Source organism: Myotis brandtii, unplaced genomic scaffold, assembly GCF_000412655.1.
Source record: "Myotis brandtii unplaced genomic scaffold, ASM41265v1 scaffold523, whole genome shotgun sequence".
In the NCBI taxonomy this organism is placed as follows: Eukaryota; Metazoa; Chordata; class Mammalia; order Chiroptera; family Vespertilionidae; genus Myotis; species Myotis brandtii.
The window spans coordinates 989,870-1,002,656 of NW_005369902.1; the positions used below are offsets into that span (position 1 = coordinate 989,870).

The 12,787-nt window shown below is 41.6% G+C and overlaps 1 protein-coding gene across 2 annotated transcripts in view; it reads right to left on the reverse strand.

Moving 5' to 3' along the window:
• The window catches only part of UTP6 (UTP6, small subunit (SSU) processome component, homolog (yeast)), a 26,460-nt gene extending 14,796 nt beyond the window's left edge, over positions 1–11,664 (reverse strand). The window contains exons 1-7 of one of the 2 annotated variants that reach the window (XM_005877606.2): positions 11,487–11,664; positions 9,919–10,003; positions 6,778–6,819; positions 6,444–6,536; positions 4,669–4,716; positions 3,986–4,049; positions 2,414–2,532 (exon numbers count right to left, since the gene is read on the reverse strand). In XM_005877606.2, coding sequence (XP_005877668.1) covers positions 2,414–2,532; positions 3,986–4,049; positions 4,669–4,716; positions 6,444–6,536; positions 6,778–6,819; positions 9,919–10,003; positions 11,487–11,578 — 543 coding nt within the window. In that variant the 5' untranslated portion in view covers positions 11,579–11,664. The remainder of the gene's footprint in view (positions 1–2,413; positions 2,533–3,985; positions 4,050–4,668; positions 4,717–6,443; positions 6,537–6,777; positions 6,820–9,918; positions 10,004–11,486) is intronic. The other variant, XM_014548869.1, reaches the window with a different exon arrangement.
• Positions 11,665–12,787: the final 1,123 nt, after the last annotated feature.

Here is a 12,787-nt window from a genome sequence, read left to right on the forward strand (position 1 = left end):
GCTGCACATTAGAATCACCTGGGAATCTTGTTAAAATCCTGATTTCTGGGCCTTCATCATTAGAACAAAGAAACAGAATTTCCGGAGGATGAGGCCCAGAAATCAGAATTTTAACAAGATTCCCAGGTGATTCTAATGTGCAGCAAAGGTTGAGAACCACTGACCTAGACTGAATGCCAAAGGAGATCTGAGAATCCAGCTGTCCTCTATTAAGTCAGATATCCAAGGCATTAACAAAAATGTGTAATAATGCCATTCTTCTTTTTCAACTTTGTTTTAGAAGAGCCTTCATCTAAAAATAATTAATCTGTATTAACATATCATGAATTTATTTTTAAATAACTATTGTTAGATTTCTTGGTTTTAATTTTCAATGAAGTAAAAACTGATAGCTATAACCCATATAAACAAAAGACCTTTGAGGTCCTCAGTAATTTAAGATTGAAAGAAGACCAAAATGTTTGAACACCACTACTTATAGATCAATATATACTAACATGGAACTATATTCATTATATCCTCCTATATAATAAAAGGCTAATATGTAAATTGTCCCCTTGGGAGTTCAACCAACTGGGAGTTCGACCGCTCACTATGACGGCACTGACCACCAGGGGGCGGCACAGAATGACGAAAGGCCCTGGCCAGCAGCCGGCAGCCAGGGGAAGGAAGGTCCCCATCTAGTCTGATCGCCGGCCAGGCCTAGGGACCCTACCGGTGCACAAAATTTGTGCACCAGGCCTCTAGTATTAGATAAAAATACAGAACACAAGAATGTTATAGTCCTGCTTTTCAGAAATAAACCCTGTTTTAAATATCTGTAATTGGCATAAAGTATGGGTGATAAGAATACTTTTTCTGTTACTTTTTCATAGAACTGTTTTCTATGAAATAATAAACAAATTCTAATTATTTTTGATAAGAATAAACAATAAATCTATTCCCATTTTAGAAAATACAAGTATGAACATTTATTGAAAGCCTCCAAAAAACATGTAAAATAATAACACCAGGGGGGTGGATAGAGGTGGAAGAGAGGGGAAATAAATGGTGATGGGGGAAAAATAAATAAAAATACCATACAATAACCCTCTAACAGCAGGGGAGACTGATTTTTACAAATAGTTTTTCAATAAAAATAATCAAGGCAGCAAAGGAATGTCTAGTAGAATATGAAAAGAAACAAAGGGAATCAAGAGTACAGTATAAGCCCTAACCAGTTTGGCTCAGTGAATAGAGTGTCGGCCTACGGACTCAAGGGTCCCAGGTTCGATTCTGGTCAAGGACATGTACCTTGGTTTCGGGCACATTCCCAGTAGGGAGTGTGCAGGAGGCAGCTGATCAATGTTTCTCTCTCATCAATGTTTCTAACTCTCTATCCCTCTCCCTTCCTCTCTGTAAAAAAAAATCAATAAAATGTATTAAAAAAAAAAAAGAGTACAATATAAAACATCATTAAATTACTATAAGACAAAAAAAATATGGTTGGGACAGCTACAATACCAATTAGCATGAAAACCCATTATCTTTTTCCCCTCAGCATGGAGGTCTAATTTTCATTTGAAAACCAAATACCTCAGAAAAGGGTGCAAAGTTTCCAATAATGCACCATTTCCAACATTTGTTTGGTTTTCTTTCATCAAAAGTATAGCCATCATTGTCCCAGTGTACCTCTCCAAGGGGAAGTAAGTCTACCAAGAAGGGAAGAAAGTACCTATCTCAAGAAAAAGAGACAAAGAGAATGAGAAGAAAATGGACAAGAAAGGGGAAGAGAAGCCAAAAGGAGGTAAGTGGGTGGAGGTGGGGGAGAAGTGGAAGAAAAGGACAGGAAGGAGGGAGAGAGGCTAAGAGAAGTGAATGGGAGGAAGGGAGGGAGGGAAGAAAAAAAATAAGAACAAAGGTATAAACATGGCTGAACCCCTGCCCCCGACTGAAAAAAGTAAGGTCCAGTTCCCTACCCCTCCCAACCATAATGGGCAGGTAGGAGCTTTAATGTCTCACTAACAACCTAGAACAGCGGTTCTCAACCTGTGGGTTGCAACCCCTTTGGCAGTCGAACGACCCTTTCACAGGGGTCGCCTAAGACCATCCTGCATATCAGATATTTACATTAAGATTCCTAACAGTAGCAACATTACAGTTATGAAGTAGCAACGAAAATAATTTTATGGTTGGGTCACAACATGAGGAACTGTATTTAAAGGGCCAGAAGGTTGAGAACCACTGACCTAGAAGATGCACAGGGTCAAAACCTACTACTGGCCAAAATATGCCCTCCTAGCCCCCTTTCTCCAGCAACTTCCTACTAACCACTAGCCTCTGTAATTGGAAGTTTTTTTTTAACTTAAAGAATGTGTGTCTCCAGAGGACCAAAGTGAGACATCACTCTCATGGAATGAACACACACACTCACTTCTTGATAAAGTTTTGCGGACTGGGGATGAAAGCGCAGAGCTCGAAGAAAGAGTTGTCTTGCACTTTCTGAAGACAAGCGATCTTCCATTTCCCATTTGGCCGCCATAATCCACAAAGCTATAAATGAAAACATCAGACTTCATTTTAATAAAGTAACTAACTTAGGCACACACACAAAAAAATGAATGCTCCAATTTTAATACTGAAAGAATTTTTTAATCCTATCAAAAGAGGAAGGAAAAGAAGAGAGGGAGTTTGTAATGATTATCTGTAAAGTATTGTTGCTTTATCTAAAATTACAAAGAATAAAATTACAAAGAATATCCTAAAGAAAACAGGTAAATATTAACATCTAGAAGTAGTTATTATGGTTCTATTACTATTTCATCAGATCTAAAGTCAACATCATTTGAAGTCACATACAAATTTTAAAAGTGATAAAATGCTGGAAAAAAATTGTGCATCTTAGAATCAATGAAGTAAAATTATTTTCCTCTTTTCTCTAATTAAAATAGTTCATAATTTTTTTAAATGGCTCATAATTTTTAAAATAAATTTTTATCATACCTCCTAGGAATAAAGGCTTAAAAAACAAAACTTTTGTCCTTCTAGATGGGAAATTAAACTTGAGTTTGCATTCTAACCATTTCCCTATAAACTTAATAAAGGTCAGCAAGATTACCTTTGGTAAAAGTGACCTATGGCCCTAACCGGTTTGGCTCAGTGGCTAGAGCATCAGCCTGCGGACTGAAGGGTCCCAGGTTCAATTCCAGTCAAGGGCATGTACCTTGGTGTGGGCACATCCCCAGTAGGGGGTGTGCAGGAGGCAGCTGATCGATGTTTCTCTCTATCCCTCTCCCTTCCTCTGTGTAGAAAATCAATAAAGTATATTAAAAAAAAAAAAAGTGACCTATGGTTGGTAACCACATCTGGACTAGGCTAGAGTCCTGAAGCTATGCCCATCCATGGGTCTTCTAAGCCAGAGTGGCTCCTCTACCCACTCATCCCCTCGCACCTGAACTGTTACTAGCCTCTGAAGTGCTAACAGCACTCTACTGAAGAAAGGCACCTACGCTGTCCTGCTGTATTCTTCTGAATAAACTAGTGCCAAATGTAGCCTATTTGAGACTTGTGTGTTGTAAAATATCTAGTGGAGCCTAATACTTGAGAACAGGCACAGGAGCACCTCCACTGTAAAATAATGTACCATCACACAGTATACACAAGAGAAGTGTTTCTCTTACAAAACATGAGCACCTACTCTGTGCCACTCTTGTAAATCTGTATTAATCTTTTCCCCTGGAAGTTTCTGAAAACCCTTAAATAAGACTGCCTTCAAATAGAATGTCCCTCAAAGGACCAAAGAGTTTCTTTTACAGATATAATGCCTGACACAGTAACTAGTACACAGCAGGCAGAGATGAACGAAGAAGCAGTTATTCAGGAACCGAGTCTCCTGAGGCCGAGTACCTAAGCTCACGTTCTCAAAATAAGTTTTTAGATTTATCAGGAAAATAGTACGCATCTACATAAAAGGTAGAAAAAGAATTGAACAAGGATTTCACCATACCTGGCTTGTTTGAATGAATGGCCAACATAGCAGAGAATACCTTGCTAAGTTGAGCTTTGGTAGCCTGAAAAGAGGAAGAAAAATTATACTTCCTACACAGCAAAATCGCTGCTACTAATCTCTAAGTGATCTGTCCTGTACCCTTACCATCTATAAAATCCAGTGGGGCTATCATTAGGGGCATGTAAGCATACAAAGGCACTCATAGTTTTCTTCTACTTAAACCACTGTACCTAAATATCCTAAATATAAAATAAATTAAAAAAAATTCAGACCCCGGCTGGGTAGCTCAGTTGGTTGGAGAGTTGTCCCGATGCACTCGGGTTGTGGGTTCGATCTCCAAGCAGGGCACATACAAGACTCTCTCTCACTCTCTCTTTCTCTCTCTCTCTCCTTCCCTCCCTCCCTCTCTCAAAAATAAATAAAATTTAAAAAATTTTTTTTCAACTTTAATGAACAAATACACATAAAGATCATTTTCTTTTCAACTGAACTGAAAGCCACTGAATCATTCAGATATGCAAATGTTACACTAAAGTTCAGCCTTCTTGGGTTCTTTTCCCATTTGTTCACCCTAACACCTGTGCAGAAAACATGGAATTCAGTAGTCAAGTATGGGGCTTAAAAGGCCAACTAACTAAAAGAAGGAAAGAGGGAGCAAGACACGCTGTCCAAATACTCACCCATTTCTTACAGAAGACTACATAGGATAGCCAAAGTTGAACATCATCCTGCAAGAAAAGCAATGTAGTAAGCTGCCTGAATTTGAACTTTATATTTAAAACAACTTTGAAACAAAGGCAGATTTCAGAAAATCTCATCAGTTATGACACCCTTTAGTGCAGTGGTCGACAAACTGCGGCCCCTTGAGTGTGGCTCTTCCACAAAATACCACGTGCGGGCATGCACGTACAGTGTGATTGAAACTTCACGGCCACACTGAAGGGGCCAAAGAGCCGCATGTGGCTCGCAAGCCGAGGTTTGCCAACCACGGCTTTGGTGTATTAGGCTCTTCCTCATCAAGGCCTTAGATCTCTTAACCACAATAACTCAATCTGTTCTCTACTCCCACCTACCATGCTCCAAGACAAAATTTGTTGTCTATCCAATTTGTTCAATGCAGTTTTTAAATGGTCTCAATCAAGCATAGCAACCCAGCCCAAGCTGGTTTGGCTCAGTGGATAGAGCGTCAGCCCAAGGACTAAAGGGTCTCAGGTTCAATTCCGGTCAAGGACACATTCCTCGGTTGCAGGCTCAATCCCGAGCCTGAGGTGCATGCAGCTGGTCGGGGCATGTGTGGGAGGCGACCAATCTACGTATTTCTCTCACATAGATGTTTCTCTCTCTGTCTCTCCCTCTTCCTTCCACACTCTAAAAATCAATGGAGCCCTGGCTAGTTTGGCTCAGCAGATAGAGCGTCGGAAAGAGGACTGAAGGTCCCTGGGTTCAATTCCAGTCAAGGGTACATGCCTGGATTGTGGGCCCGATCCCCAGTGGGGGACATGCAGGAGGCAGCCAATCAATGATTCCCTCTCATCATTGATGTTTCTCTCTCTCCCTCTCCCTTCCATCTCTGAAATCAATAAAAATGTATATATTAAAAAATAATAATAAAATAAAAATCAATGGAAAAATAGCTCTGGGTTTGGATTACCCAAAAAAATAAAAGGAATAGCAACCCAAAATTTGTCATTCCTAGGAATCCAAAGTACTTCCCATATAACCTATAATAAAAGCGTACTATGCTAATTAGACCAGACAGCCAAATGACCTTCTGGGCGATCTTCCGGACGAAGCCAGGGCTGCGAGGGCCAAGCCCCTTGTACAAATTTCGTGCATTGGGCCTCTAGTGTATATAATATGTCCCAATCCCAGAGCTGAACTTGAAGAAAATCAAGTTACTGAGATACTGCCCCTACTCTAAGCATTTATCTTCCCACATCTAAGTCTTTCCTTAGAGATATCAAAACAACTTTCTGATCCTTAATTATGTATCAAATCCACTGCTTTAAGCACCATCCGCACAGAATAACTATAAAGTAATGAGATCAATTTTTTTCATACATATATATTTCTTTATTGATTTCAGAGAGGAAGGGAGAGGGAGAGAGAGAGAGAAACATCAATGATGAGAGAGAATCATTGATCAGCTGCCCCCTGCACACCTCCTACTGGGGATCGAGCCCACAACCCGGGCACGTGCCCTTGGCCGGAATCTAACCTGGGACCCTTCAGTCTGCAGGCCGACACTCTATCCACTGAGCCAAACCAGCTAGGGTGAGATCAATTTTCTTAATGGTTTAATAAGTCGTTTCAAGTAATGATACCATCATTAGACTAAGTACTGAGACACCCAAGATAAGAATAGAAATAGACAATACATTGGAATATCCACGCCATAATATGTATAATACATATCTTCACATCTCTTACAGGTAAGCAAGCTCTGATCACTTACTTTCCACTTTGCTGAAGCTCGTCGGAATATGCCTTGTACCCGGTGTACAATAGAATTCTCAATCTCATCCTTCTTAAATGAATACCCGATGCGCTAAAAAGAACATAAAAAAAAAAAACCAAAGCCTCAGTTTAATTACATTTATCCAAAGCTGCATTCCTACTTGGTCATTCAACAGTACTGACAGAGAAAGCAAATAGTTACAAACATCCATTATGAGTACATCATCATGCAACTTACCAATGCCAACTACTTCCCAAACCCAAGTTCTAGCTATAAAGCCACCCTATTTCATTCAATATTTTTTCAAACTTCCAGAAAATCATCTACTTACAGCTCTTCTTCTCTGGATCAGCTCCAGAAAATTAATTTCATACTGTGGAAGAAAAACATACCAAAAAAAGACAAAAATAAGAAAAATTATAACATTTTACATATGTAGGAAATACATTTAGCTAAAATCATAAAGTAAATAAAAATCAGGAATAGAAAGTGGAAGGTAATTTGCTACCAAAAAGCATCATCTACAGTAAATGTCTAGCATTCACTGAAAATTCACCTTACTTCTACAAAACTGAAAAATACACATATGCCCTAGCTGATATGGCTCAGGTGGACAGAGCACAGGCCCTCAAACTCAAGGGTCTCGGGCTCGATTCCAGGCAAGGGCATGTACCTCGGTTGCAGGGAGCATGTGATGTGTCTCTCACATCAATGTTTCTTTCTCCCCCCCGCCCGCTCCCCACTTCTTCCCTCCTTTCCACTCTCTCTAGCAATCAATGGAAAAAATATCCTCAGGTGAGGATTAAAAAATACTAAAAATAAAATGCCTCTAATACCTCATAGCAAGTTTATATGGTTGTGTGCAAGTGGGGGATGTGGAAATATATGTAAGAGTGTGTGTTTATATATGTTTTTAATCTACTTATTTCAGTCATACTCTCTTTTAAAACTAAACAAATCAATCTAATCCACACACAATTCTTTTTTTTCATATTCCTCTATTTGTACTGCCTTTATTTTTTTTTATTAAGTTATTACATATGTGTCCTTATCCCCACATTACCCCCCACCCCCTAACCAATGTCTGTGTCCATTGGTTAGGCCTATATGCTAGCATATAAGTCCTTTGGTTGATCTCTCCCCCTTACCCCCACCCTCCCCTACCTTCCCTCTGAGGTTTGACGGTCTGATTGATGCTTCTCTGTCTCTGGATCTGTTTTTGTTCATCAGTTTATGTTGTTCACACACAATTCTTAAATATTTGAAGAGTGAAGTGATTTGCCACTTCTTAAGTCTCCCGACAGTTAAACACCTCTATTTCCTTCAATAAATCCTCCTGGAACGAGGTTTCCATCCTGGCTGCCTTCCAACCAACCTTTCAAAGTCCTTCTTAAAATGTAGTCTTGAGCTTAACACACTGCTTGCTCCACACTTTTTTTCAAAACATCTTCTGAGTGCCTACTATTTGCAATGTCCTCTGTTCAACTTACCCAACACCCTACTTTCATTAATATAATCCATTAAATTCTATTTTTTGACATAATATGCTCTTGGCTCATTTTAAGTTAGAAACTTACTATGAGCCCTAGAACCTCTTTCAAATACAAGACTCTTAGCCAGGTGGTTGTACATGTTAGGATTTTGTTGTTGTGATTTTTTAATATGTTTTTGATTTTAGAAAACGAAAAAGGGAGAGAGAGAAAAACATCAATAAGCAAGACACATCAATCAGCTGCCTCCTGCACACTCTCTCCTGGGGATCAAGCCCACAACCTGGGCATGTGCCCTGAACAGGAATCGACCCTGCAACCCCTTGGTGCACAGGATGATGTTCAACCAACTGAGCCACACCAGCCAGGGCCCATTAGTTTTGTTTAATTCAAGCTCAGAACCTTTAGTCTTCTAACATTTCAACTTGTTATTGGGTTCTTTCTGAATCCTGATCTTGTCATCCAACGTATTAGCTATTCTCCCCCATCTGAAAATTAGTCTGGCATATATATATATACACACACATACATACATACTTTTAAAATATATTTTTATTCATTTCAGAAAGGAAGGGAGAGGGAGACATAGAAACATCAATGATGAAAGAGAATCATTGACTGGCTGCTTCCTGCACGCCATCTACTGGGGATCGAGCCCACAAACCAGGCATGTGCCCTTGACTGGGAATCGAACCATGATCTCCTGGTTGATAGGTCAACACTCAACCACTGAACCACTCCAGCCAGGCTAGCATATATATTTTATCCTCACTCAAATCGTCTATTCGTTTACAGGACTGAAGAATCTTGTGGCAATCTCTTTCTAAATTGACAGACTTACAGACACATAAGCATAAACTTTCCAACCAGCTACTATCATCAAACTCACTCTCCTTTCTTTTCCACAGAAGAGATAGCCTGTCAGAAATTAATGAAAGATCTTATATGCATACTAGAGGCCTGGTGCACAGATTCTTGCACCAGTGGGGTCCCTCGGCCTGGCCTGAACTCCCTCACAATCCGGGACCCCTCTGGAGATGTCGGATAGCCAGTTTCGGCCTGATCCCCACAGGCCCGATCCAGACAGGAGGGAGCCCGATCCTCTGCGTTGAGCTTCTGTCCCCTGGTGGTCAGTGAGCATCATAGCAACTGGTCGACTAGTCATTTGGTCACTTAGGCTTTTATATGTATAGATACTAAAGGCCTGGTGCACGACATTGGTGCGGGGGGGGGGGGGGGGTCCCTTAGCCCAGCCTACGTCCTCTCACAGTCCGGGACCCCTTGGGGCAGTCAGACATCCCTCTCACAGTCCGGGCCTCTCGCAGTCCAGGAACCCTCGCTCCTTACCACCCATCTGCAGCAGAGGCGGGAGAAGGCTCCCACCACCGCCACTGTGCTCGCCAACCATTAGCCCAGCTTCTGACTCAGCAGCACTCCGCCACTTTGGGAGCGCACTGACCACCAGGGGGCAGCTCCTGCATTAAGCGTCTGCCCCCTGGTGGTCATAGCATGTCATAGCAACCGGTCATTACACCATTCAGTCAACTTGCATGTTCGGGTTTCATTATATAGGATGCAATACCTATGGATACAGATAACAGGTGGTGAAGGCCTGGGGTGGGGCGGGAATAGGTAGAAGGGAGTAATGGGGGCGGGGGACATCTGCAATACTCTCAACAATAAAGACTTTTTTAAAATTATTTTTTTTAAAAGAGTCTGTCAAATCACTTGCTGAAATCCTGATACACAATGTGGTGTCTTTGGCAGTCTCTAATCTACTAACTCCATAAAAAATAAATAAATGTTGTTTGCCAAGAACTAAAGCTTTAGTGGAGCAATGCTGTTCTCAAACCACCTCTGTTTTGTTCATAAGTTACCTGTCTAATCATCAGTTCTAGAACTTCATTGAAAATTGACATCAAGCTGGCCGTTCAATTAATTTAAAATGTGTGAGATTAAAAGTCATGAAATTATTCACTTACTTGAACATAATTGATAAAGTCTTCCTTACAAAGAGCTCTTCGCTGTATTTTGTATTCTAGATCTGAAGCCTTCTTAATGATAGCCCTGAGGAGAAACCATTTAAAATGTAACACTTGAAAAGAGCAAAGCGTAGCCCTAGCCGGTTTCGCTCAATGGATAGAGGGTCAGCCTGCGGACTGAAGGGTCCCAGGTTCAATTCCGGTCAAGAGCACATGCCTGGTTGCCAGCTCGATCCCCAGTGGGGAGCATGCAGGAGGCAGCAAATCAATGATTCTCTCTCATCGTTGATGTTTCAATCTTTCTCTCCCTCTCCCTTCCTCTCTCTGCAATCAATAAAAAAGTATTTTTTAAAAAAGCAAAGCTTAAATAACTATGGGTTTTATTAAGTCTCTTAATTTTTTATATATTTAAAACATATTTACCAAAACATGTAATTCCCAGACAATTATCCTTCATAAGCAAGTATTCTCTTACATGATTACTTCTGTGTTCTTAAGGGCATCAGGATATATTTTTAAACTTTCATGAAAATCATCTTAATTGCCAGAACCACTAACATTCCCACCAGCAAAAAACTAAAACAAAAAAAAAAAATCTTAAATATTTTGCATTATTTATATTTGGCATTAATAAAGATTCCTTTTACTCCAAATTCAGGTCACTTAAATTTTAATAACAATCAACTCTTTCCTAAATTCCTCTTACTTCTGAGTTCCCAACATGCAGACTAAACACACACACACACACACACACACCAAAACCTAGATTGTCTCTACATAGAAAGGTTCTTTATTGCTACAAGGACTTATGGGAGAAGACTCTGTATTTAGCTAAGGAATACACACACAAAAATGTGCATTTTAGGAGAATCCAAGATATGCAAGACCAATAATTGTCTCTAGTTAATAACAACATTCACTGAGCCCTTAAGAGTCCACACTGATATGTGACATTTCATTAACAATGTTTACTTTAAGGATCCCCCTAATCACATTAGTACATTCACAGTCATTGTAAAATGAAGAAACAGTGGCAGAAAACCATTTAAAACTATTAGACTTAATGTTAACCAATTACTGAGTGCCCATTTTATGCCAGACATTGTTGGCTAAGCCCTGGGGTAGAACAGGAAATTGAATTAAATGGGCCCCGTCCTCAAGTCTTGTTGCAAAGACTTATCTGCTCCTTCGGGGTGCCCTCGTGCCCTCTCCGCATCCCCAGAGCATCTCCTGTCACCGCACAGTACACACCGCACTGCGATCCGAGCGCGTCTCCCCCACCACCCGCAGGGCAGCCGGCGCCTGATGGGCAGAGACCCTGGGATTATCACCTTTACAGCCCCAAGACCCGGCTCCCTGAAGGGCTGTCAGTATGTCTTGCGGGACGGGTCCCCTTGCAGTAAATGAAAAGTTAATTCTAGACATCATCAAAATGTAGAGACGGGCTTCCGCCACGTTAGGAAAATAAACACAAGTCAAGTGCTCCCATCTCTGCCCCCGGCACACAGGCACGCTCGCGCCGCAACCTCCCCTCGGCCCGCCCCAGCGCTTCTTCGTCCTCAGCTCACTTTATCTCCGCATGACTGAACAGTCCGATGCGCTCCAGCTGCTCCAACTCCGGGAGCCGGTCCTCTATGCGTTCCTGGATGATCTCCGCCATGAGGTCCGAACTCTAGAACCCCACCAAGCGCTTCTCAACTTCCGACACGCGCGGGAAGGGCCCACCTACTCCCGAGACCCGGCCCAGACGCTCGCACGTGCTGACGTAACGTGCGCTCTAGGTCCCGCCTTTTCCGTTTCCGCCGCCTCCGCCGTCGGAGAGGCCCTCGGGCACTTGCGGCCGCTGTCTCCTCCCTGTGGCCGACTGTGGTATTGCAGCGAGGGCCCCTCCTTCGCAGGACGGCCCCAAGGGACTGGCCTGGAGGGGCGGGGCTAGCGTGGGGCGGGGTTTCGAAAAAGCGCCTCCCGGTCTGCAGGAGTTACCTGAAAGAGACGTGAGATGCATTTTCTACAGAATATTGTCTCCTTTTATTCTGCTCTCATCCCACGTCCTTGTTTTCCAAAACCGAGAACAACAACAAAAAAGAAACAAAGGATAAAGCGTATTGTACAGGGTGAGACAAAAATAGTACAATAAATAATAATACAAGAGTGAACTGTTTCAAATAAACATTTCAAAAAGTTGATAATGAGCCCAAGTTGGTTTGGCTCAGTGGATAGAGCATTGGCCTTGGGACCTGAGGGTCCTGGGTTTGATTCCGGTCAAGGGCACATGCTATGTTTGTGGGCTCGATCCCCAATAGGGGGCGTGCAGGAGGCAGCCAATCAATGATTCTCTCTCATCATTGATGTTTTTATCTCTCTCTCCCTCTCCCTTCCTCTCTGAAATCAATAAAAATATATGTAAAACAAAACAAAACAAAAGTTAGTAATGAAAATCGTAGGGGGCGCTAAAGCTGATCAGGCTATCCAAAGCACTATGTCTTTTTCAGCTAGATTTAGAAACCAGTGTGATAACACTGGTTGTTCACGTGCCAATTAGAATCAATAATTGGCTGATTAACTTTTTAATGGGGAGAGATTTTTATTATTTAAATAATGATCCTGGCTGTGTAGGACAAGGTCTTTCAAAAACTTATGGCCATGGATGGACATCAGAAACATTTTTTAGAAGACGAGATCTTGGTATTGAAAAGGTTGTGTGTTATCAAATAAAATCAGTAAGATATAGACACTCCTAAACCATAAAGCAACTTAGCATTTCTAAGAAAACCATCAGACAACCCAGCTGGGACGTGACATTGTTGGTGTAATGCAGCGAGGGCCCCGCCTTCGCAGGACGGCCCCAGGGGACTGGCGTGGAGGGGCG